Source organism: Coptis chinensis, chromosome 9 (genome assembly GCF_015680905.1).
Source record: "Coptis chinensis isolate HL-2020 chromosome 9, ASM1568090v1, whole genome shotgun sequence".
NCBI classification, from domain to species: domain Eukaryota; kingdom Viridiplantae; phylum Streptophyta; class Magnoliopsida; order Ranunculales; family Ranunculaceae; genus Coptis; species Coptis chinensis.
In genome coordinates, this window is record NC_141464.1 from 27,432,169 (window position 1) to 27,457,013 (window position 24,845).

The window sequence follows — 24,845 nt, forward strand, 5'->3', positions numbered from 1 at the left end:
CACAGATTATGCTTAATTTAGGGTTCCAGTCCTCTAGTCTTTTAATTCAAACAAGGTCTTTTGAAAATTTTGCGATTTTCTAGACTTGTGTCATGGATCACTGGGACCCTATAGCGAGAGATGATATTGAGCGTGATAACGTACCTCCCCCTCCTCCTTCACCACCCAATTATTTTAATGAGGATACCATGTACCGAATCAACACTCCTTTGGAAGCTTTGAGACACATGTACACTAGCATGCGCAGGATGTTTGTTCGTCAGGAAGAGATGCTTACTTCCCAAAATGACTTCCAGCAAGAAATGCGTAATCGCCAAGGCCGTTTCCAGAGAATGATGATGGCAAATCAACGTCAATTCCAAGATCAACTGCTACAGTCTTTAGGCCACATTCCAGACCAATCAGCTCAGCCAGGAGTTTGTCATGGTCGAAGAAGTAGAAACCCTGGTTCATCTTCTGCTAACCCGGAGGATTCCCAGTAGCTATTTATTTCCCTTGGTTTAGAAATGACTATGTCATTTATTTCCCTTATGCACTGCATTTTTATTTTTCTAGTGATGAAAAATTATATATCGTTTTATTTCTCATAATTTTTTTATCTCCAGATGGTTTGAATAAGAAATTATTTATGTTATGCAATTATTGTAATTCCTAATATATTAGTTTGTTCCTTGATGCACTGGGTTTACTCTCTAAGCCCAACGGTCATAACTGATAAGTGCTCAAAAAGTGCAATTTAACCCTCGATTATGCCTCTTGTTTAGCCATCTTAGTGGACTAATAGTGTTTGTAAGTTATGTTTTATGATTCTACAGGGGAAAAAGTGAGTTTTGTGGAATATTAGAGAAAAAGGGGTAAAACGGAGCAATTCGGAGCATTAAAGATCACATGGGAAGCTCGTGGACAATCATGGAGAAGGCCAAGGAATTGAAGCTATTAAAGATGCGACTTGGACCTATTTTAAAGCCTATTTGGAAGCCCAAGGCCAAAGGATTCGTTGCTTGGACCAAAGCCCGCAAAAGAGGATAGAAGGATAGAGTAGAAGAGACAAAATAGACTTCCACGTCTGAGACTCATGGATCGTGAGTCCAGACTCAATGCTCGCATCTGGGATGCATGGATCGTGAGTCCAGACGCATTGCTCGAGTCTGAGATGAATGGATCATGAGTCCAGACGCATGAAACGACACTGTAGCCAATTCCTTCTCAGTTTTGGAAATGAAGTTGGACTCTGAAAGAAGTCTATTTGTATTAGGAAACAAATGGTGGTTTGGAATGCTTCTAGATCTCATTGTAACCTCTATAAATAGAGGACATAAGTGCCTCATGTAATTGGCCAATTCACTTATACTCTTGTCTCCAGAACGTGAGGTACAGAGAGATTAATAATAAAATATCGGTTTTAACTAGCTGAGTCTTAATAAATTAGTCTTTCTAGTCTTATATTCTTTGACTCTTCTTCTTCTCGTTCTTCGTGTTCTTCCTTCTTTATGGAAGGTTAATCTTCTCCTTCAAGGGAGAAGATGAAGCCGATGCTTAAGGTTTAATGATTCTTCTGGTTCGTGGTGTTCTTCAATCAGGTTAGTTCTTTATGTTTTTAGTTATTAGTTCCATTGCCCAGACCAGGGGATGGAAGTATAGATTAGGGTTTTTATTTATTACAATCGAATATCATGCTAGTTTAGGGGTTTATTTATTGCAATTGAATATTTGCTAGTGACATGTTTTTATTTATTGCAATCGAATATCATGCTAGAATAGGATTTTATTTATTGTAATTGAATATTATACTATTATTCTCTACTTTTCTTCTAGTTGTGTAGTGTTTTAGAGTAAGGGAAGTATTCCTTGTGCTTGCCTTAGATGGTGATTCATTGAATAGCTGCCCAAACTCACATAAAAGGAAAGAAGATACTAGTAACATGAACATAGGAACAACCTTAAGTAGAGTTATTCGTTAATGATGTTTCACCCAAGAGGGCATCGACACTCGCTCGATTGCCTAATTGTAGTCTATTTGTGAGAACAACCATGAAGCAAAAGGTCATTGAATCAAAAGTATTGGTGGATTCTAATCTCTTGAATTCCCTTTCTTATAAATTCTCAATTTTTTAGTTTAGTTTAGTTTAGTTTAGTTTAGCATTAGAATCTAAAATATATAATAATAGTTTTTAATCCCTCAAACCCCCTTTCCAGTCATGTCCTTCATATAAACATACACTTAAAAGTGGAACGATGCCCTACTCATCCTTTACTTATTGAGGGATAATTAGGTTTTGATACGCTTCTATTTTATTCAATGACCATCATCTATCCATATCCCACATCTCATCTACACACAAAAAGAGGTATGGTCAATAACCTAACGGATTTATCCAAACGGTCAGATACCCAACGGTCGCATTTTCCATTATAAAATCCAACTCTCCTCATCCACTTTCACTCATCCCATTCTCTCACTCTCCATAGCTTTATCTTCACATATTATCTTTTCATTCAAAACAATGAATACGATCAAGCGATTGGAACAGGAGCAACGCGAATGGGCTGTCACAGTATTCGTGATAACCGTGTTTATCATTGTTCTACTGTCGCTCATACATAACATGCTCCAAAATATCTAGATCTATGTAACCAACATCTTTCTTTCCTTTTGTCGCTTTGTATATTACTATGGTGTGTTAAATAATTCTCCACCATTTGTACGGGTTACGTATTAAATGGAGAAGTACACTATTTAATAATTGTGTATATTAGTTGTATTTTTACCTTATCATAAACATAAAATAGTTATCAAAACAATAACAAATAAGCAAAATCAATAACGCACCAAAATAAATCAATCTCAACTTATTGTTTTCGGAATAGATCGTGCACGCTACACGGTACACCTAACACTTGTCATACACGCAGCTCGATTATTCTATCCATCTTCTATTATTGAGGTATGATCATCAATTCTGAAATTATGTGTAGGTCTAAGTGCCCTGTGAAACTTTCCTCCGTATTTTCTAACATTTAAACATCTCATTAATTGTTTTTGGGATTCTGATATGAAAAGACTTACTATGGATACCCATTGTTGTTGTTCCTAAAGGTAGGTGTCACAACAACACATGAGTCACTTGTGTTTTCATATATTAATTCTGGATTTAACTATACTTGGAATCCTGATTGGTACAGACTCATGGATTGGCTATAAATCTCTTCTTTTCAGCCATTCTCATTTCAAGCATTCTTCACTATCCTTCCCTCCATAATACTTCCAAATGGATCAACCAAGAAAAATAATGCCTAAGAAAGACTACTTGAATTTTTTTGAAGATGGCCGGTTTTTTCCTTATTTTGACACTTTATGAAATTTAATGCGTCGAGGATGGGACAAAATCTTCTATATCATTCAATTCATGTTCTACTGGTTATTCAGAATTGGTTTTGATGTTCTACTAATTTAGCGGACCTGAAAATGGAAAATTCTACTTCAATGCCTATGGATTAATTAATTTCAAATTTGAATTGACTAGGAAATTATCTCCGACATACTTCAAATCCCAATGAATACCCAAGAGTTCCTTTTTCCAGAGTCATCATTTGATTCCGTCAAAACTTTACTACTAAAACGAGCTACCGTATCTCACCCCCTCTAATGGAGGTTTTAGCCTTGATTCATTAAACTAACATAAGTCGGAAATAGACATCACATTGTTCTTCAACGCTCTTTGAAACAGAATCAACGAAGTTGTGCTCCAATTTAAAACAAGAATGGTTGGGACATAATGTGGTAGGTACATCACACCAATCTAAGAAGTCACAAAGCTTCAACTTCACCTACTTTGGATTTTTGCAGACTCAAAGGGATGATTTTTGTCTAATCCAACACCTCGAATGTGATCACCGGAAAACAAGAAGATGAAGCTGAAATGCATAAAAGCACCTCTACCTACTTTAGTCATCTAACATTATGAAATTATGATCCGTTTGGGGGTTCCAAGAATTTCTCCAGAGACACCCCTTCAAAGAGCAAATATTAATGTACTCCACACAGACTACTCCATTAGTTTTTGGACTCCTGATACTCTGATAGATGAACAGAACGACCCAAGCTCAAACTCTGAACATTTCTTTGATGAAAATGCCATGCTAAATATTTTTAATCCCATGGAAGGCATTCAATTTCTTCATTAAGGCATGCGGGAACTACACGCTCATCAGAATATCATCATTACAACTTTTAAGGATTTTCAAGAACATCAAGCAATGCATGATGTTGAATAGGAGGAAATCTTGAAAAATCATTCTCAGTCCTTGCAAAATCATGCTCTCCTAATGGCGAATCAAACTACACTCTCTCTCACGACCAAAGGGACATTAGGATCATGCAATTTCAACAAATTGAAGAACTAAACAGTTTGGTGCATGATATGCGTCTCCGAAATCAACATAATTATCCATGATTTTATGATTAAATAAAAATAAAATAATAATCCTAAGTCAATAAATAAATAATCGAATATATCATTGTATTTTTGGTCATATTATGAATTTTGTTATTATCTTTGTATTTTCTTTTGTAAGAAATGCTTACTATAACTGTCATCATTTATGTTGTGACTAAAATAATTTTAACATGTGATTTTCAATGTCATTACAGGAGGGTCTATTTTCTTCCATACTCATTTATCCATCCAGTTTGCCTTTATCCTTACCCTTTTCTTTACTTCATCCACCATGGCATCTTCATCAAACATTGCATCTTCATCAAACATGACACGTCCAAAATTCATTCCTGAGCAATCCTTTCAGTCTATGATGGATTCCAATACTTATGGCCATCTCTTCCGTGACTACATCACTAACATTGGGTGGTCTTCCCTAGTTCTTCAACCTGACCAAACTTATTCTCTGAGTTTGACTGCATACTTTTATGCTAATATGGAGGACACACCAGCATTTAACCATGCGCATGGCTTCTACTTAGACAGTTTCATAATCCTAGTTGGTGACACACATCATATTTTTTCTGAACAACAGCTTGCCCTAACTTTGGATCTTCCATATCACGAGCCGATCGCATCATGGCATTACATCTATCACAATTATTACTGTTCCTTTCAGTGTCCTATTTTTCATGAAACTTACGGTGATGGCCTTAGGATTACATGAGAAGGAGATGGCCATGTGCCATGGCGCGACATCACCATTTCCTTAGCAAGCATGACCATGAACATGGGGACTGCGATGTTGTTTATACTCCTGAACATCATGGGAGATTGGCACTTTTCCACTACCAATGAGGCTGCCTGCGTAGTATTCAATGCACTGGCTCAAGGATCAGTATATACTTTTACCTGTAACCGCTTGCCGAATCTTGAAGACACATTTCCCACAGTTTTTAGCTACTTTTCATGACTGGGTCAAGGTAGATTCTATGTGCCCAGCAAACAAAATCATTCGTTCATTAAGGTTTAGGCAATGGAAACGTCCCGCTCGATACCTAAGGCATGTTCATTGTTACCCGAAGGATGAAAAAATGAGGACATATTTGAACAAATCCGGAGACAAAGAATGGGTAGAAATTTGGCAAACTATTATCTTTTGGCATGATGCTAAGGAAATGTATTTCATTCTTGAGGACGCCAGACCAACACATCCTGCTGGATGGTAAATTTGAGCATGTCATTGTACATATATCTAGCTAAATAGTTATGTTTAGGTGTGCTATTATTTTTTCATTGTTGTTTTTCTCAGATAATATATTATGTTCTCCAACCTTTCTGTTCCAGCAATCTAGCCCTAATTTTGCTCACGGTTCTCAGGTAATTTCTTTCTTTATCTATTGATACTTCGAGGACTAAGTATCATTCTGTTTGGGGGTGCTTTAAACCTGTAGCAAAAATTAGGCAAATTGTAGCATGTATATAGTTTTTATTAATAATTGTACTTAGTGACAAAGTCTTGTTTCCTTATCAATGATGAAAATTGTCTAGAAATCTCATATTAGTATCCGAATTAGGATTTGTTTTTAAGAAATTTAAGATAATACGTATGCAATAGTTTATACATCTTTCCATGAACATTCATGCACTGAGTATCATCGATTGTACATAGTAGTAAGTTTCTGGAACCAACGGTTAGTTATTTAAACGATCAATCCTGTGAGAATCTAACCAAAAAGCCTCGATATGTGTGATATGTGAGTAATGACATAGAGGAGTAGTTTTTCTAAATAGAGAAAATCACGCGTCTACTTACTTGATCACCACCCGAATCTTAGGCGAGAATTTAGGCCTTCTTTGGATCGACATAGCTAAAAATTCTTACCAGTTATAAATTTTACCGCTAGTCACTCCACTAAACCTTTCATTAAACCTTTCACTTTCACCAAAAATTCCTTACCCATCTATTAACCCTAAATAGAAGAACCTACCTAAGTGATGAGTATGAGAAATAGGATGAAATGTGGAAAGGTAAAGAGAAAGACTTGACCTAAATAAAAGTTAGTTACTTGCTTCAACCAAGGAAAATAGAATTATGTTTCTTAAGCTTCTTGTTTCCCAAAAAAAAAAAAAAAAAAAATCGATACTTTCGGTTTCTTGGAACAACAGGTTGTTGAGCTTCTTAAGAGACTTCAGAAAGTTATAGACAGTAACGTTATGACAGCAGGTTCTAACGAGTTTGTTTTTAGAAGAATAGGATTTGCTATTCAGAAAGGACTTGCGGCGCAGCTTGTTACACGCTTGTCCTAATTAATTGTAAAATTCCTCATCAGTATCAATAAAAATTCCCAAAATAAAAATATATATATATATATATAGTGTGAAATAAGTACAAAGCTTAAGAGCAAAGTAGGAAAACTCAGGTAGAAGCAGGAAAAGAAAACAAGGATTTCTCGAGTGTAAATATCTTGAAGACCCTATTCTCTCATACTTATCATTTTTGATTATCCATTTCCATTTTCTTCTGCACTACCACCTAAGCCCCATAATACCTAATAAAGACCTCGAGCTCAATTAGGAGTAGGATGGTGTGATAATAAGTAGTAGATGTGATTGATCTACTTCGGCTCCTCTGACTGTCATTGAGTATGTGAGGAAATGTGTGCCCACTGCACACTGGAGTTAGCAAAACCTAAGTGGGAAAATTATGAGCAAATTTGTGTTTCGACACACACCTGTGAGAACCCATTTAGGTACTGATAAAACATAAAATTGATTAGTTTACCTACGAAATGAACGATAAACTCAAAACGTAAGTAAACTAAAACTATCTTATGTGCCTATATGTTTATCAAAGATATAGTGGAGTAGGAAGTTCATTCCACTCCTAGTCCTTCCGCATGCTGTGTTTTCTAGTCTAATTACTCTACTCTAAGTCTAATGAGAGATTTACGAAGTAGCAACTAGACTACGATGCAACTACCCACAAGATGCAACTAGTCGACTATTAGAACAACTATGGGAATGCTACGTTGATTCTATGATAAGGAGTTAGAGGGGGATTGATTCCACCTTAACTCAACTTAATCCTATTAACGATGAATCGTCGTAATCAAAATTGAACTGCTTCGCAAAACAATTGGTTCTTCCTAATCCCTAATTACACCTAGCATTTCTACCAATTCATAACTAGCATGTGAACGATTACACCCATTCTCATGGTGAACTAATCGTTTCTAGAGTGGAAAGGAAATTATGACGACTCTACGATAATCGGAATCAAGCTTTCATTAAGGCTTCTCAACCCCCTCTAATGGAGGTTTAGCCGAGAATCATTACGCAATCATTTCCGATTAAAATAAAACTAAACATAATATAAAGAATTGAAATTTTACTAATCTAAATTAAACAATAATTAATAACTAAGAATTGAATAACAAGTAATAAATGAAATCAGATCTAACACAAATGTAAATGACAAGAATCGAAATTAACAAACTAGCTATTTTATTAATCAAACTAATTAAGAGTAATGATTCTAAGAGTTTAATCTAAAACAAGAATTGGATTTGAAACTAAACTTAATTAAAAACAATTAAATCTAGATCTAGAAGCTATTCTAATAGCTACTTTCTATCTACTATTCTCTACCTCCTATCTACTATTCTCTACTAAAAAATCTACCATTAACAAAGAGCTAAGCTTTGGTTTTTATACTTTCAGATCCAAAAATCGTGCATGGGCTTGGAGCCATGGTTTGGGCCAGAGAATCAGGCCCAAAACCCAATTCTTTCAGTCCAAAAAGGCCTCTTCAGCTGCAGTTGGCTTCAACAGACTTTTCGTCCACTTCTGCTCCTTTTATTGGATCACGGCTTAGACCATTCGAAAGCTCTTTCCGAGCCGGTCGTTTTGACAAAAGATAGTCCCCATTCCGAGGTCTGAGTCCAAAGATACGGCCTTCGGAAGTTCTGCTGACTTGTGTGTTGTTTCTGCCCGCGTCGACTTTTCAGCTTTTGATCGGGCTTTAGAAAGGCTTTCTTCTTGAAACTTGGCCTTTAATCATGGAACTCCTTAGTAACTTACCTTTGCTCCTTTATCTCGCTAAAGTGGCACATTTCTGCACATAATGGACTTTAAAGCCTGAAATGCATAAAAACACGTAATCAGTGTTAACTCTTAATTATTACTCACAATATTGGTCTAATAGTATGACTGTTACAGGGTTAAAACTATAGTTTTGGGCTCTTATCAGGTACGCTCTCCAAAGGATCCAGAAACGACCTTGCTAGTACATTTCAATGAAAAGTTCACTGCATGCATGATCATATGTAGATGTTTTAATTATTGAATGCATATTAAATTGAGATTCAAAGAAATCAATCCTCGTTCCCTGCTAAGGAGATGTATGGATATCTGAGATTAATTTAGGAAACAAGTTTTTGTCACTGAGTCGTTGTAGTATAAATGAAGTTTGTGAGTATCTTCTCTGAAAAACTCTCACGAGGCTATAACTCGTCCACTAGGGAATTCCTAGTGGTTTAAGGCCTTGTTGCATATGGTCAATGAAACCGCACTCTGCGAAATGAGAATTAGTTAGGACTACACATTTTTGGCCACTTATCTGTTTTAATGTCTCTTCTTTGCTTGAGGACAAGAAAAGTGCTATTTGGGGGTAGTGTGATAAGCACCCAAAACTGTAATATGAAACCCCATTGAAACATATAAATTTGGTTAATTATGTGTTTAATAATCATGAAATGAGTATATTTTCGTACTTTTACAGGTATTCGCAATAAACATGAAAATATTAGTTAAACCTGTGTTAAAGCACGGGGAACGATGTATATATGAATTCTTCTAAATCAGCCATGTGAAGCCTAACAAATTCGCATAGAAGCATCAAACTTCCGAAGCTCCTACCTCTTGAACCAGGACTCCGAATACGACAAGTGAACTGCTTTCGCACAATCGTATGATGAACTCTACGATAGCGAGGAAGTTGTAAAATTGCCAAAAGACCCAGGATCGCCATCGATCGCACGTGGACCCACTATACGGGCCCACAAGATTTGATGAGTCATCATACAAGTTAAGACAAAGGTGAAAATAATTGGTGCAAAAGTGACACCTTGCATGTAGTTAATAAAGTTAGATGAGATTAGGTGTTAATAGTGAAAAAAGATAGGTGTCACTTTGTTGTGGATTGTGTGGTTAAGAAGGAAGTAAATATGGTTTGGTGTGTGGGGGGTTACACTCCATTTACTCCCTTGACTTCTTTTCCTTTACCATGCATTATTTTAGTTCCTTAGTCTTAGTTTTTATTTAGTTTTTAGTTTTTTTAGAGAAAGCTTGTAATAGTTTTAATGGAAGAAACTTTGTGTTCTTCTAGTTCAAAATAAATCTAGATGCAAGTGAGTTTATATATATATATATATATATATATATATATATATATATATATATATATATATATATATATATATATATATATATAGTTTCTTATTCTTTTTGTTCTCTCTATCTCATTTGAGATTTATATTATGCACTTTTCTTCTTTTATCCCAAGGATCATGAGCTAAACCTTCCCTTTGTGGGGGGTTAATGATGCTCATGTGAGCGATAACCTTTGTTATTTGATTTTAGTAAGTTTGTACACCAAGAACAACTAGACCTACATCCTATCCCAAAATGGTAGTTGGTGTAGAGTCTAGTTAGGAATCAAAGTGATGAACTTAGAGATAAGTCATTGCTTTGGTTCTACATGCCAGCATGTAAGATCTTAGAGATAAGTCATTGTGTTAGGGATCAAGTTAATCTTTATTAGGACTTGTCTATGAGTTTTAGGAAGATTAAGATGCAGGAACTTAAAATCATACAATAGAGGTTATCTTCACATGAGGAAAATTAACTCTCCACTTTTGTCTTAGTCAATTTTTACCTTGTCTTAGTTGCATGTTTACGTAACTTAAGGTTTTCATTTTTTTGTGCATTAAAAGAAACCAAGTAGTAGTATTAATACAATCATAGCTAAACGTACTCACTAGTTTCCTAAAAGAGTAAAGCCAAGTTGTAAGTGGTCCTAGAATTTAGGTTGGTTCGAATCCTTACTCAAAAACTATACACACACGAAGATCGTGAGTAAGGACTTATCTTTGAATTCGCACTTTGTCCATTAAGAGATTCAAATCTCTAAGATATGCAAAAGGTGAACATCACCCATGAGACTTGAGCTTTATACCCATTCTTTGGAGAGTTCTTACAAAAAATCCGAGTCTTAGTGACTCAACATCTTTCAGTTCTTTATGTCATTGTAATATAGTCTCATTATTCGTTGATTTGGTTAATCACGAAGTGACATCAATTGGGAAGATAGTCATTAGGTCTTGTAGTCTATTCGAAACAGAGTATCATACTGATAATTCAAGTAGTGAACCCATTTAGCCTTTATCCCACCTAATATGACCATCATGTTAAACCTTTTTAAGCCTTACAATAAGCCATTTTATTTCATAAAACCCTTTACCCTTTACCCAAATCCAGACAAGGAGTATAGCAAAAATCTTTATCAGCGATACCCATATGTTTCTGAGAATACGAGGGGCACAAGGATGAAAAAAGAGCACAAAAGAAAGATTACAAGGAAATATCAAAGAGATACAATGAAGGCCATCATTCTGTTTTAAGTGAAAAAAGCTAGTGGAAAACAAGCATATCTAGTACTAATCAAGGATATACCACTGGGCTAAAAATAATTAAAAAAAAATTGAAAAAGAAAAAGAATAAGTTGAATAGAATGGATGGAAAAGCTAAGATAATGGAAGAATTTTCTCTGCAATACAAAATTTGAAGAAATATTCCAAAGAAAGAAGCAAAACCCTTAGTGTTTTCAGAAACAACCTTTGAATCCTTTTTACCTTTTCTTCATAAACCAATACCCAAGCCAAGTTACAACCCATAACTTATCACTACAGTATGGTACGAAGTCTATAATAGGTGAGAGGATGCTAAAGCAAAGGACCCAACACTTCATATGTGATTGACATTCTTTCCATGAGACTACTTTTATTTAGAAGTCCATTTTTCAAGGTAGTATGTGGGATTTTCATATTCATTATTCTTTTCCCCACATACATGAGGTAAAATAGTAGACCATCTTCTGAGAGATTCTTTTCTAAGAGTATGACCAGTGAGGATTGAAAGTCGAGATTATCTGCATGGTAAACTAGGGATTACATTTCTTGGATAGGAGAGTATAGGAGATTGACTGAGTACACACATAAGCCTTGGTTGAGAATTTTGTCAATTTTTACTATCTCCCATCATAATTTATGAGTCTTTGCAGCAATGAAGTTAGCAATGGAGACCGTCTGTTGGAGTAAGCACTAAGTGGGTAAGAAATTTCTCTCTCTAAAAAATACTATCATTCTTGAACATGCTATTGATTGATTTTGTGGGTATATATCACCTTAAAACCCTCACGAGACTATAACTCGTCCTTTTTAGGGAACTTAAAGGTTTAAAACCTTGTTGCATATGGTGAATGCAATCGCTATGCCTGTGAAAGTGAGTCAGGAATTTATTTTTGTTATTAGGATGTGATTTTGATCACTTATCTCTTTTTATATTATTTGCTAAGAGACTAGCAAAAGGCTAGTTAGGTTGTGATAAGTGCTCAAAAAGTGCAGTTTAACCCTCGATTATACCTCTTGTTTAGCCATCTTAGTATACTAACAGTGCTTGTAAGTCGTGTTTTATGATTCTACAAGTGAAAAAGAGAGTTTTGTAGAATATTAGAGAAAAAGGGGTAAAACGGAGCAATTCATAGCATTAAGGATCACATGGGAAGCTCGTGGACAATCATGGAGAAGGCCAAGGAATTGAAGCTATAAAAGATGCGACTTGGCCCTGTTCTAAATCTTATTTGGAAGCCCAAGGCAAAAGGATTCGTTGCTCGAACCAAAGCCCGCAAAATATACTCTCGTGTCTGGGACGCAAGGCCTGTGCATCCAGATGCGACTCTTATATTTAAGACTCAAAGATCGTGCGTCCAGACGCATGAACCGACACTGTAGCCCACCTCTTTTACAATTTTGGAAACCAAAGTTAGACTCTGAAAGAAGTTAATTTGTAATAGGAAACAAGCCACGGTTTGGGATGTTTCTAGAACTCATTGTAACCCCTATAAATAGAGGACCTAAGTGCTTCATGAAACTCACCAATTCACTTACATTATTGTCTCCAAAACTTGAGGCAGAGAGAGATTAATAATAAAATATTTGGTTTTAACTAGTCGAGTCTTAATAAATTAGTCTTTCTAGTCTTATGTTCTTCGACTCTTCTTCTTCTCATTCTTTATGTTCTTCCTTCTTCATGGAAGGCTAATCTTCTCCTTCAAGGGAGAAGATGAAGCCGGTGCTTAAGGTTTGATGATTCTTCTGGTTCATGGTGTTCTCAATCAGGTTAGTTAGTTCTTAGTTTCATTGCCCACACCAGGGGATGGAAGTATAGAATAGGGTTTATGTTTTGCAATATTAATATCATGCTAGTGTTCTTTACTTTTCTTCTAGTAGTGTAGTTCTTTAGAGTTAGAGAAGTATTCTTTGTGTTGCCCTAGTAGGGGTAGCTCAGGGAGTGGCTGCCTAGGGGAAGTATTCTTTGTGTTTGCCTTAAGTGGTAATTCATTGAATGGTCGCCCTATTAGGAAGTACTCCTTGATGTTGCTCTCAGTAATACATTGAATGGATGCCCGAGCTTACATAAAAGGAAAGAAGATATTAATAGCATAAACATAGGAACAACTTAACCTTAAGTAGAGTTATTCATTAACGATGTTTCGTCTAAGAGGGCATCGGCACTCGCTTGATTGCCTAATTGTAGTCTACTTGTGAGAACAACCATGAAGCAGAAAGTCACAAATCAAAGGTATCGGTGGATTCTGATCTTTTGAATTCCCTCTTCTATAAATTCTCAATAGTTTAGTTAGTTTAGTTTAGTTTAGTATTAGAATCTACAATATCTATAATCATAGTTTTTAATCCCTCAAACCCCATTTCCAATCTTGTTCTTCATATAACATACACTTAAAAGTGGAACGATATCCTACTCATCCTTTACTCATTGAAGGATAATTAGGTTTTGATACGCTTCTATTTTGTTCAACAACCATCATCTATCATTCATCTATACATTCCATATACCATCTCATACACACAAAAGGAGAGCGTGTCACTTACCAAGTCCAGTCTTTTAACAAAGGTCTATCTACTTCAACTCATGTGTCAGGTAATTTACATGCCTATTTTACTATGCTAGAAAATAGTAATTCATGGATAATTTATTCAGGGGCTACTGATCATATGGCTAATTGCCCTTCATCTTTCCATAATTTTGTACCAAAGACATGGAAACATAATATCTCTATGACCAATGGATCCACCATTCCTATTCTAGGTAGTGGTCAAGTAAATTTTTTATCTCAAAAACTTAATAATGATGCTCTTGTTGTTTCTTCATTCCTTGTTCAACTTCTATCTGTTGGAAAAATTACAAACTCCTTAAATTATGATGTCATTTTTCCCCTAACTCTGTCGTCTTTTAGGATGAAAGTCAAAGAGGACGATTGGTAATAGCATTTATTCAAATGGGCTATATTTACTGAATTCTCATAAGAAGGCGTGTCAAGCTAGTGGTTTAGTTGAGAATCGTATTTTGCATAAAAGACTTAGGCATCCATCAAGTTGTGTCCTATCAAATTTGTTTTTGTTTGTTTCTATGAACTCTAATGAAGTTTGCGATATTTGTCAATTCTCTAAACAAACTCGTTTACCTTTTCCAAACTCACACACTATGTCTAATAAATTGTTTGAGTTAATTCATTCTGATATATGGGGACCTGCTCCTATTGATTAATATGATGGCTATAGGTGTTTTTTGTAGTTTATTGATGGTAAATCTCATGCTACCTGGTTATATTTGTTGAAATCCAAGACTGAGGTTGTGTCTTCTTTCAAAGATTTTCATATGATTGTTACTAATAAGTTTGGTGCTAAACTCAAGATGTTTAGATCTGACAATGGTATTGAGTTTGCCAAAGGACTGCTACCTGAGTATCTTTGTAGCCAGGGGATAATTCATCAAACAAGTTATGTTGGCACACCTCAGCAGAATGGTGTGGTTGAAAGAGAAAAAACAGACACCTTTTGGAGACCTCTCCTGCTCTTATGCTTGGCATGAATGTTCCTAAGCAATACTGGTCTCATGGCATCTTAACTGTTGTATATCTGATTAACCGTCTTCCCAATCGAATTCTTGATTTTAAATCTCCATTGGAAGTTCGCAAAACTAGGTGGTTGGATCCTTCTCATCTGTGAGTTTCCAGGTGTTTATATTATGTGCATTAGCAAGCAATCCATCGGGATAAATTCAATGCTCGGGCTACTCAATGTATCTTCTTTGGTTATTCTTCCACACAAAAAGGTTATATCTGTTACAATCTAGCGACAAGAAAACTGGTTGTATCTTGTGATGTTCGTTTTGTGGAATCTGATGCTTTCTTTCAAGCTCCAGCTGAGCCTGGGAATCGGTCCTAGGGGGGAGTGCTTATCTGATTTGGCACCTCTCCCAACAGTTGATTGGTGAAGCTATTGAACCAGCTAGAAAAGTCATTAGGGCTGAACCTGCTGCTGCAAAAATCATTGTTCCTGTTGAAGTGAACGTTACTGCTGAAAAAATTGTTCCTGCTGAAGTGAACGTCATTGCTGAAAAAAACGTTCTTGTTTCTACCCAGAACAAGCGGAGCGTGCCCTCATCTATAGAGCAATCAGGGGGCGTGCACCCCCTGCCTGAGCCTCAAGCTCCTGTTCTTGTTTCTTCCTAGAACAAGGGCCGCGCGCCCTCATTTATAAAGCAACCAGGGGGTGTGTGCCCTTTACTTAAGCCTCAAGGTCCCCAGGTTTCTCGACAGTCTGAAAGAAAGAGACGACCTCTAGTAACTCTCAAGGATTACTGCAAATTTGATAGAGAAAAGCATTCTCTAATGATTCATCATAATTTTTATTCTTTACATGATGTTTCATATCCTCTACAGGAGTATATAACATATACCAATATTACTTCGTCTCATCATGCTTTCTTAAGTGCAATTGATGATGTGCAAGAACCCAAGAACTTTAGAGAAGCCAGGCCAATTCTAGTCCAGTCTGGAGAATGGCGATGCAAGAAGAACTTCATGCTCTAGATGAGAATGAAACCTGGGAGATTGTTATGCTACCTTATGGAAAGAAAATAGTTGATTGTCGTTGGGTGTTCCAAAACAAGTTCAATAGTGATGGTTCTTTAGAGAGGTTTAAAGCTCAACTCGTTGCAAGGGAATTCACTCAAACATATAGGCAAGACTACAAAGAGACGTTTGCACCAGTGGCTAAGATGAACACATTTAGAGTTCTTGTATCTTTAGCCATAAATCACGATTGGAAATTATTTTAGATGGATGTTAAAAATGCATTCTTGCACGGTGATCTTAAGGAAGAAGTGTATATGAGCATTCCACTTGGACATCCGAAGGAGGCTAAGGTTGGATTAGTCTGCAAGCTAAGAAAGGACATCTATGGACTCAAGCAGTCTCCACGAGTGTGGTATGCCAAAATCAGTTATGTTCTAGTGATGACCGGTCTTAAGCGGAGTGATGATGATCCTTCATTGTTTGTTAAATCTAGCAAGTCTGGCTTAGTTGTTGTTCTCATTTATGTTGATGACATTGTTAATTCCTCATCTGATTCCTTATGAACTTAATTCCTCATATGATTACTGATGGTGACAATGACCAGCTGACCTCAATTCCTTCTCCAAGTGAGGTGAAAGATGTTGTTTTTAGTATGGATGCAAACAGCTCTCCTGGGCCTGATGGCTTCCAAGGAGCATTCTACCACTTTTGCTGGTACTTGATTGGTGGCGATGTAAGAAAAGCCATCATCTCTTTCTTTAAGGATACCAAGCTGCCTCAATGTATGAACTCCAATTTTCTAGTTCTTATTCATAAGATAGCTAATGCAAGAGCAATACATCAATTCAGACCTCTCTGTCTAAGAAATTTCCTATTCAAAATAATTACTAAGATTCTTTCTATGCGAATTAAACTTATTGCTGACAAGTTGATTAGTAAAGAACAGCTAGCCTTTGTCAAAGGAAGGACAGGAATCAGAGGTGTGGCATTTACTTTCGAGATGGTTAATGAACTGGACACCAAAAGAAGAGGAGGAAACCTGGGGCTCAAGCTTGATGTAGCTCAAGATTTTGACTCTTTAAGCTGGGAATTCCTTATTGAGGTACTACGAAGGCTTGGGTTTAATCAAAAGTGGTGCAACTGGATCAAAACTCTCCTTAGAAGTGCTAAAATATTAGTTATGATCAATGGAGGTCCGTGTGGGTTTTTTGAAGCAGCGCGAGGGCTCAGACAAGGGGACCCGCTCTCTCCTATTCTTTTTGATTTGGCTGAAGATGTATTAAGCAGGGGTTTGAACTGGTTATACTCTCAAGGGCATGTTAACCATATGACATATATTGGGGGATGCCTAGGCCCATCTCATTTGTTATTTGCAGACGATATTTTTCTTTTTGCCAATGGTGACATCATGGGATTGAGGAGAATGTGGAACATGTTACTAGTCTACCAAGGATCTGCAGGGCAATTCTTTAATGCATCCAAGAGTAAACTTTTCTTAGGAAGCATGAATACATGGTAAAAAAGATGAGTTGAAGAACTGTTTGGCATTAAAGAAGGGCAGCTGCCTGAAAAGTATTTGGGAGTTCCTTTGTTTAGGGGCAAGGTCTCTTGGTGGCACATTCAAGTATTGGTGGACAAGATTAGAAAGAGGGATACTGGGTGGGATGGAAAGATGTTGTCCTTTCAAGGTCGAGTGGTGCTAGCTCAGTCCATTCTTAACAGCCTACCAGTACACAATATGTCAGTGTACAAATGGCCAACCAAGTGTATAAAGGAAGGAGAAGCAGTAATTAGAAATTTCATCTGGTCGGGTGACCCTTCAACAAGGAAAAAAATAACTTTAAAATGGGAGAGTGTTTGCAAACCTAAAGAAGAAGGGGGCCTGGGTCTGAGAAGACTTAGGGATATCAATCTCGCTCTCCTTATGAAGGCGGTGTGGCAAGTTCTCACCATGGACAATGGTTGGAGCAAATTTATACTTCAAAAATACAGAATGAAGGATGGCCAATGGCTCACTTATCACAAAATGCCTTCTGTCTGGCCTGGGATCAAGTGGGCTCTCTCTGAAATTAGAACAAGCATGGGATGGGTGGTAGGCCAAGGCAAGAACATCGACTTATGGAGAGATCCATGGGCCGGGAAGTCTATTGCGGATTGCCTGCCTCATGTAAATTGGAGAGGTTTCAAAGCCAAGGTGGAAGATTTGATTTCTAATAACCATTGGGACTTCCCTGCACAAGTCTTAGAAGTATTCAACAGGCTGGGCATAAATCTTATGGAGCTTCAGCAGCCAACTGGAGATGAACATGACCAGAGAATATGGAAGCCAGATAAAAATGGCCTCTTTATTGTGCACTCTGTTCATAACTCTATAAGGAAGACGAATAATAAGGTGGGATGGTACAAATGGATATGGGCTGATCATATACATCCTAGAGCAGCTGGTACTGCGTGGAAACTCATCCAGAGAGATGTTCCTACAGATGATAGAGTGAAGAAAGTCGGCGTCAGTCTACCATCTAGATGTTGTCTGTGTAAATGCAATAAGGAGACCATCGACCACTTGCTTTGGGAATGCCCAAGACTGTGAGAGGTATGGGACTGGATTGCATCAGGTTTTGAAGTTACCATTAGGTGTTATAATTTCAAAGAATTGAACATTGCAACAAAGTCTAGAAGTTCTATTATCAAGGATCTTTGGAATGCTGCCATCATACATGTCTTGGTACAGGTATGGAAAACTAGGAATAAAAGATTCTTCGACGGACTAGCATACAACAAGGTACATATCCAGAAATCTGTTCTTCAAGGTATCATAGTTGCTGCTATGTTGAGCAAAGCTACTATGCACAACAATGTATTGGACTTGCGAGTGTTTCACAGACTTGGAGTTACTTGTAGACCAAGGCCAGCACCTATCATTAAGGAGGTACACTGGACGCTACCTAAAGCAAAAGAGATCAAGGCGAACACTGATGGTTCGTCAATTGGAAACCCAGGCAACAATGGTGCTGGAGTAATATTCAGGGACAGTACAAATCAGGTGGTTAGAGTATTGGCACAAGGGCTGGGTGTTGCAACTAACTATGATGCAGAATACTTGGCAGTTCTACTAGCAATGGAGAAGGCAATAGAGAACAATTGGCTATACATTTGGATAGAATGTGACTCAAATGTAGTTGTGCATAGTCTTAATGGGAACAATACACCTTGGAAATGAGTTACATCTAAGCTTATGCGGTGGAAACTAAATCACACAAGTCGAGAAGCCAACTTTGGAGCGGATGCAGCAGCAAGGAAGGCCTCAACTTTGGATAGGGATCAAGTGCTTTAGAGTACTACAAAACCTAATTTTATTTCTAGATTGGAATCACCAGTTAGGACATATTACAAGTTTTGTTAAGCTAGTCTTAATGTAATCTCTTGACATCTCTGTAACAAATCTTTATTCTTTAATATACTCCCTATTTTCATGCAAAAAAAAATAGTTATCACTGGTAATGACCATAGCAAGATTTCTAAGCTCAAGGATCTACTGCACCAGAAGTTCTCCATCAAAGATCTGGGATATTATGAAGTACATTCTAGGGATTGAAATTGCCTATTAAAAAATGGCATATTTCTTAATCAAAGAAAGTACGTGTTGGATCTTTTACATGAAGCAGGAAAACTGGGGATAAAACTGATAAGCACCCAAAACTGTATTATAAAACCCCGTAGAAACATAAGATGTTGGTTAATTATGTGTTTAATAATCATAAAATAATTACATTTTTGTGCTTTTACAGGTTTCCATACTCAACGTAAAAATAATGACAAAGATAGTATTTAAGCACGGAATAGTGTGCATGCATAAATTATTCTAATTTATCCCACATGAAGCTCAATGAAGCCTAACTTTCTAGGTTAGAACAGGATTAACATGCCAACAAGGATCAAACTTCCAACACTCACCACTTTTGAACCTGTACTCTAAATTTGGCAAATGAACCATCAGAACGATCAGTGCGACGAGCTCTATCTGTAGGGGAATTTATGAGTATACTATGATCCTCCTCTGTGCCATGTGATGAAGAACTTTGGGATAGAAAAGGGAAATGAGATGATTTGATTGAATAATCAGGGTTGAACCGCTTTGTGGCTGCCTACGTATCTTCCTATTTGCTTAGAAGAATCAAACCCTATTTTGCATAGTTCCTAAGAGCGAATTCCTACTGTTTATATAGGAGGAGTCTTAAGAGTCCTAGGGTTTGGGCTAACCTCACTGTTTGTGAGTTTCCTCCCCTCCTTGGACTCCGCTGTCCTATTAGGAATCCTCTCTTCTTGAAATTCTGAATCTGGACTATATCTTATCAGAGATATGTTTCCTTTTATATCATAATAACCCATCATGTATGGGAAGATTAGGCCTAAAAGGTAATCTCTTAGAGATATATCACCCTGATTCCTTCCTTATCATCAATGACCATCCTCCCCAGTTCCCTTCTGTTCAGGAACTATCTATATCAGTTCCTAACGATTTGGCTAATTGTTATCTCTAGAGGTGGCTTATCACATGACTAGCACATGTTTATGAAACACTTGTGAAAAACACGAGATTACTTATTTCCAGAACTAATCCGATGATTCTCACCTTATTCTGGGTATTTATTGCTCCAGGTCATTCACTGTCCATGTGTGCTTTATCTATTGATGGGAAATCCCCCTTACAGATGCCCCCTCTTGTGCCATCTAGCATGTGGGCGTTCGAAGCGACACTGCTTTTGGCGTGAGAATCTTTTCCATAAACAGCTGTCGCAACTACTTATGGTCTTACCTAATTAAGGTTCTGAAAAGATGGCTCAAGTAAACACGCCGTTTCCCGAAATAATGTAATGAAGGCAGTTCCATTCGGAAAAGACGCAACACTTGGGACAATCTCAACCGTTCATCTTGCCCGTATATAAAGAGTTTTTGATGATAAAGTCATCATTATCTCTTTAGCTAGCCTCCTCTGTATACTGAGCCTTTCGCTCTCTTGCTAGGGTTTCAAACTAAAGATTCAAACTTTCTATCTTCTCTGATCATGACTAATCCAAATCGGTCACTTATCAACTTTAGGGATCTCTCTTCCCTAGAACTGATAAGAGAGAAATTTCACATCCCTGCTAATATCGGGCTTGAGTAGGGGAGATTATCTTACGAGTTGGCCTACAAGGAGGTTACGCTTGTGACAATTGGTCAACTTAGGGCTGGTCTCACTGTTCCTCTCCACCCATTATTGCGGGAATGTCTGATTCACTTCAATCTCGCACTTGGTCAAGCAGCACCCATGTTCTATAGAACTATCATGTACTCTGCCATATTGGCAAAGAAGCATGGATTTGTCTTGGATCGATGGGTGTTTGGGTACTTTTATGAGGTCTGTCGCATTCGGGACTAGTCTGACTACTACCTCATGACTAGGGATAAGAATGCTCCGATCGTCTTCTTTGAGGGGAAACACAATGATGATGGTTAGGCTGATCACCATATCTGGGTGTTGGGAGATGAGTGGGACGTTTGTCCTCAAGATGATGATGGCGAGCCAGTGGGGATTCATATTCCCAAAAAACATACTCATGCACCGACCAGTAAGAATATTTTCTCATGAATTTCACCAATCATCCATAAGTGCTTACAACTAAGTTCGTTTGTTATTATTCCTTAGATGACTATTCCCCATGGAACCAACTTACTGCCATTGTTGTTGCTACTATGTATTTCATCAACAAGATCCCCAAAGACCAGAGAATGCCCTGGGTGGTAGTTCCTAATCCCACCCATCTCCTTGAGTATTTCCACATGTCTGCCGAGGAACTGCTAGCACTTGCCCCCGACTTTTCTCCGTTTGGGATTAATACTGTGAACTCTGGGCGCATAGTACTTCCTCCTCCTATGGATCAAGATGTTAGTCTTCTTCCTCCTCTAGTTCAGGATGAATCTTCTCTCAGTACTAGAAGAAAAAGAAACCGCAAAGAGAAGAGTTCTATTGCGACTTACTGATAGGGTTACATACTAAAAGCATTACTTTTGTATTAACTCTAATTCTTCATTTTTTGAATGAGAATCATATGGGCAAATGTTATGCATATTATATATGTTATTAGTTATATGCATGTGTCTAATACTTTATGTTGTAGATGATATGGTGTGAACACACAAAAGATCATATTATCAGTACCTTATAAAGTATAATCTACAACATAAAGTATTAGACTTAGTTGACCAACCTAGATGGATTTGGACAAACCATTGGTACGGTTGTAGTATAATCTGGTATTAGTCTATCTTAACTATAGGATTACACTAGTGCACTTTATGTGTATTGAACAGGACCAAGTGAGGTTGTTTCTCCTTATACTGACTATATAAGAGAACAAACACCTCTGTTATTATGGATGCTTGTCCTCTTAATCTAGATATAATAACGGGCACTTATGTGCATTGTATATTACTTTAAATCATCAATGAGTGAGATTCATTTGTGAATCAACAAACTCGATGAATTGGGTAATGACATTGTATGTAAGGTGTGTTGTTGATTATAGAAGGAATCCGTGGCCCACAGGAAGTCGGGTTGATGATGTCCCCTTGAGGAGCTCAAAAAGATTGTCATGTAAACCCTGCAGGTGGATTTATTCCGACATGACAATGAGGTTGAGTGGTACTACTCAAGGACATAAGAAGTTGATTAATGTAGTTGTCAATAACTTGACTTAATCAACAGACATTCGATATCTTAAACACGGGGAGATCCACAAGTATATAATATGGAGCCCATAAACACTGACATGTAATTTGGGATTAGGGCGGTAGTGCAACAATGGCCTTTAGTGTAATAAGCCATTTGTTGATGGACTTGGGCCGTGTGTTCTGGGCGAACATGGGAAGCCCAAGCCCGTCAGGAGGCCCAACCCTAATTTCTCCTCATGGTCCATGTTGTAGCCTATAAATAGAATAATCTCTCTCTGGCCAAAATTCACTATTCACTGGATTAGAAAAAAAAGGCAAGGAAAGATAGATCCAAAATTGGATCTAGCTTTGTGAGAAAGAAGGGGATTGGTAGATCGTTGCCCACACAACGTCCAATCTGTTCTAAAGGAATACAACAGAAGATCAAGGGATTGATTTTAGATTTGATAAAACTTGGATTCTCAGAGTTATCTAAATCTGATTCAAATGTATGTTTTCTATTCAAAATCGTGAGAACCCCATTGATTCCGCTGCGCGTGGGTTCTCGCGGTTTGTAGAAATTTTGTATTCTGAAAATAACGGTTCCTACACTTATTATGATGCTGCTACGTCGGTCACAGTTTAGGAGCCTAATGTCAATGATGATTGTGTAATCACTAGCGGGAGGGGCCATGAATTGCCTCATGAACTTTTGGCTTCTAGTAATTTTAAAAGGGAAGTACGTGCGTCTAACCGTTCAAAGTCGAAGAGAATTGATTTTGCTCTTGCTCTTGATGTTGCACCCTCAAGTAAGAGAACCAAATTTCATCCTCTATCTGTGGACGAATAAGTATCTTTCAAAGTTCCTATGAATGTTCCCAACTTTAATAAGTTTTCTGAGAAAGTTGATACACCCCTACCAGTTCTAGACCCTCCCCTAGGTTCTAAACAAGTTGGTGACCATGTACCATTGACTATTAATCATCGCCTCCCCTATGACCGAAACGGGAAAGGCATCATTGAGACGACCACTATAACTATTGCCCTTCCTCCTCCTCGATCTGGGGACGGTTATAGGAGGGAGAGGAGAGATGATATGCCCTTCTCACCACAATCCCCAAATTCTCCTGAAAGGGAGATGGTCATGGAGATGAAGCGTTGGGGCCAACCTGATGAGCTTCCTGTTACCAATAAACACTCAGTTAATGATGTTTACATCGCACTTGGAGTTCTGGAAGTTGCACGACTTCCTGTTGACAAAGATGAAGCTGGTATGGCTGGTAGTCTAGACCTGTCATTTCATAGATCTGTCGTTTATCTTGCCAAGGTAAGACTTCTTTTCCTGTACAATGTTGTGTTAATTTCATTATGTTTCTTACACATTCTGTACTCTTTTTTAGTTAGTGAACAATTTCTTGCCCATGAAAGAACCAATCTTTGCAACCTCAGCCAGTACAGTTACCGATGACATGGCCATTGGTGAGCTAAACTGGGCGAAAGAAGCTGCTGAGAAAATAGCTGAGGTACTGCAAACCCACGTTGACCAACTTTTTGCAAAAGAGAAAAAGTCAGATGCTGGTTTCAGGAACATGATGGAGATGGTTGCCAACCTCCGAAACTCTTTGGATAAGGCCCAAAAAGAAGCTACTGATGCTGCTACTTGGAAAGTGAAGTCTTTGAAGTTATGCTCCCAATTCACCACACTGCAAGCAAAGAATGACCAAGTCCAGGGCAAGCTTACCCGTAGGAATATAAAGATGAGGACACTTGGCCAGGCTATTACTTATGTTAATGAAGTTATGGCAGGTTATGAGAGGTGTAGGGGATTTTCTGAGTATTCCCTGATCTTCCTCTGTGCCTTGTGATTCAAAACTTTTTCTTAATGGAGAAGGGATGAGATGATTTAGGTTGAACCACCTTGCGGCTGCCTACGTATCTCCTTATTTATTTAGAAGAATCAAACCTTATTTTGCATAGTTCCAAAGAGCGAATTCCTATTGCTTATATAGGAAGAGCCTTGAGAGTCCTAGGATTAGGGTTAACCTCACCACGTGTGAGTTCCCTTCCATCTTTGGACTCTGCCTTCCTATTGTGAGAATCCTCTCCTTATGGAAGTTTGAATCTGGACCATATCTTATTAGAGGTAGGTTTCCTTGTTGGTCATAATAACCCATCGCATATGAGAAGATTAGATCTAAAAGGTAACTCTTAAAATATGTCATTCTGATTCCTTCCTTATCATCAAAGATCGCCCTCTTCAGTGTCCTTCTATTCAGGAACTCTCTTCATCAGTTCCTAACAACTTGGAGAACTGGTATATTCAGAGGTGGCTCGTCATGTGACTAACACATGCTTACGACACACTCATGATAAACACGAGATAAATTATTCCCAAAACTAATTCGATGGTTCTCGTCTTATTCCGGGTATCCATAGTCCTATGTCATTTCCCGCCCACGTGTCATCTAGTCAATGACGAGAAATCCTCCTTACAG

The 24,845-nt window shown here is 37.6% G+C and overlaps 1 protein-coding gene across 1 annotated transcript; it reads left to right on the forward strand.

The window, feature by feature from the left end:
* Positions 1-16,234: 16,234 nt before the first annotated feature.
* Positions 16,235-21,681, forward strand: LOC147475391 (uncharacterized). The gene is made up of 4 exons (XM_086585398.1): positions 16,235-17,172; positions 17,254-18,163; positions 18,389-18,821; positions 21,347-21,681. Exons 1-4 carry the CDS (start codon positions 16,235-16,237, stop codon positions 21,679-21,681), a joined length of 2,616 nt encoding a protein of 871 aa, XP_086441524.1.
* Positions 21,682-24,845: the final 3,164 nt, after the last annotated feature.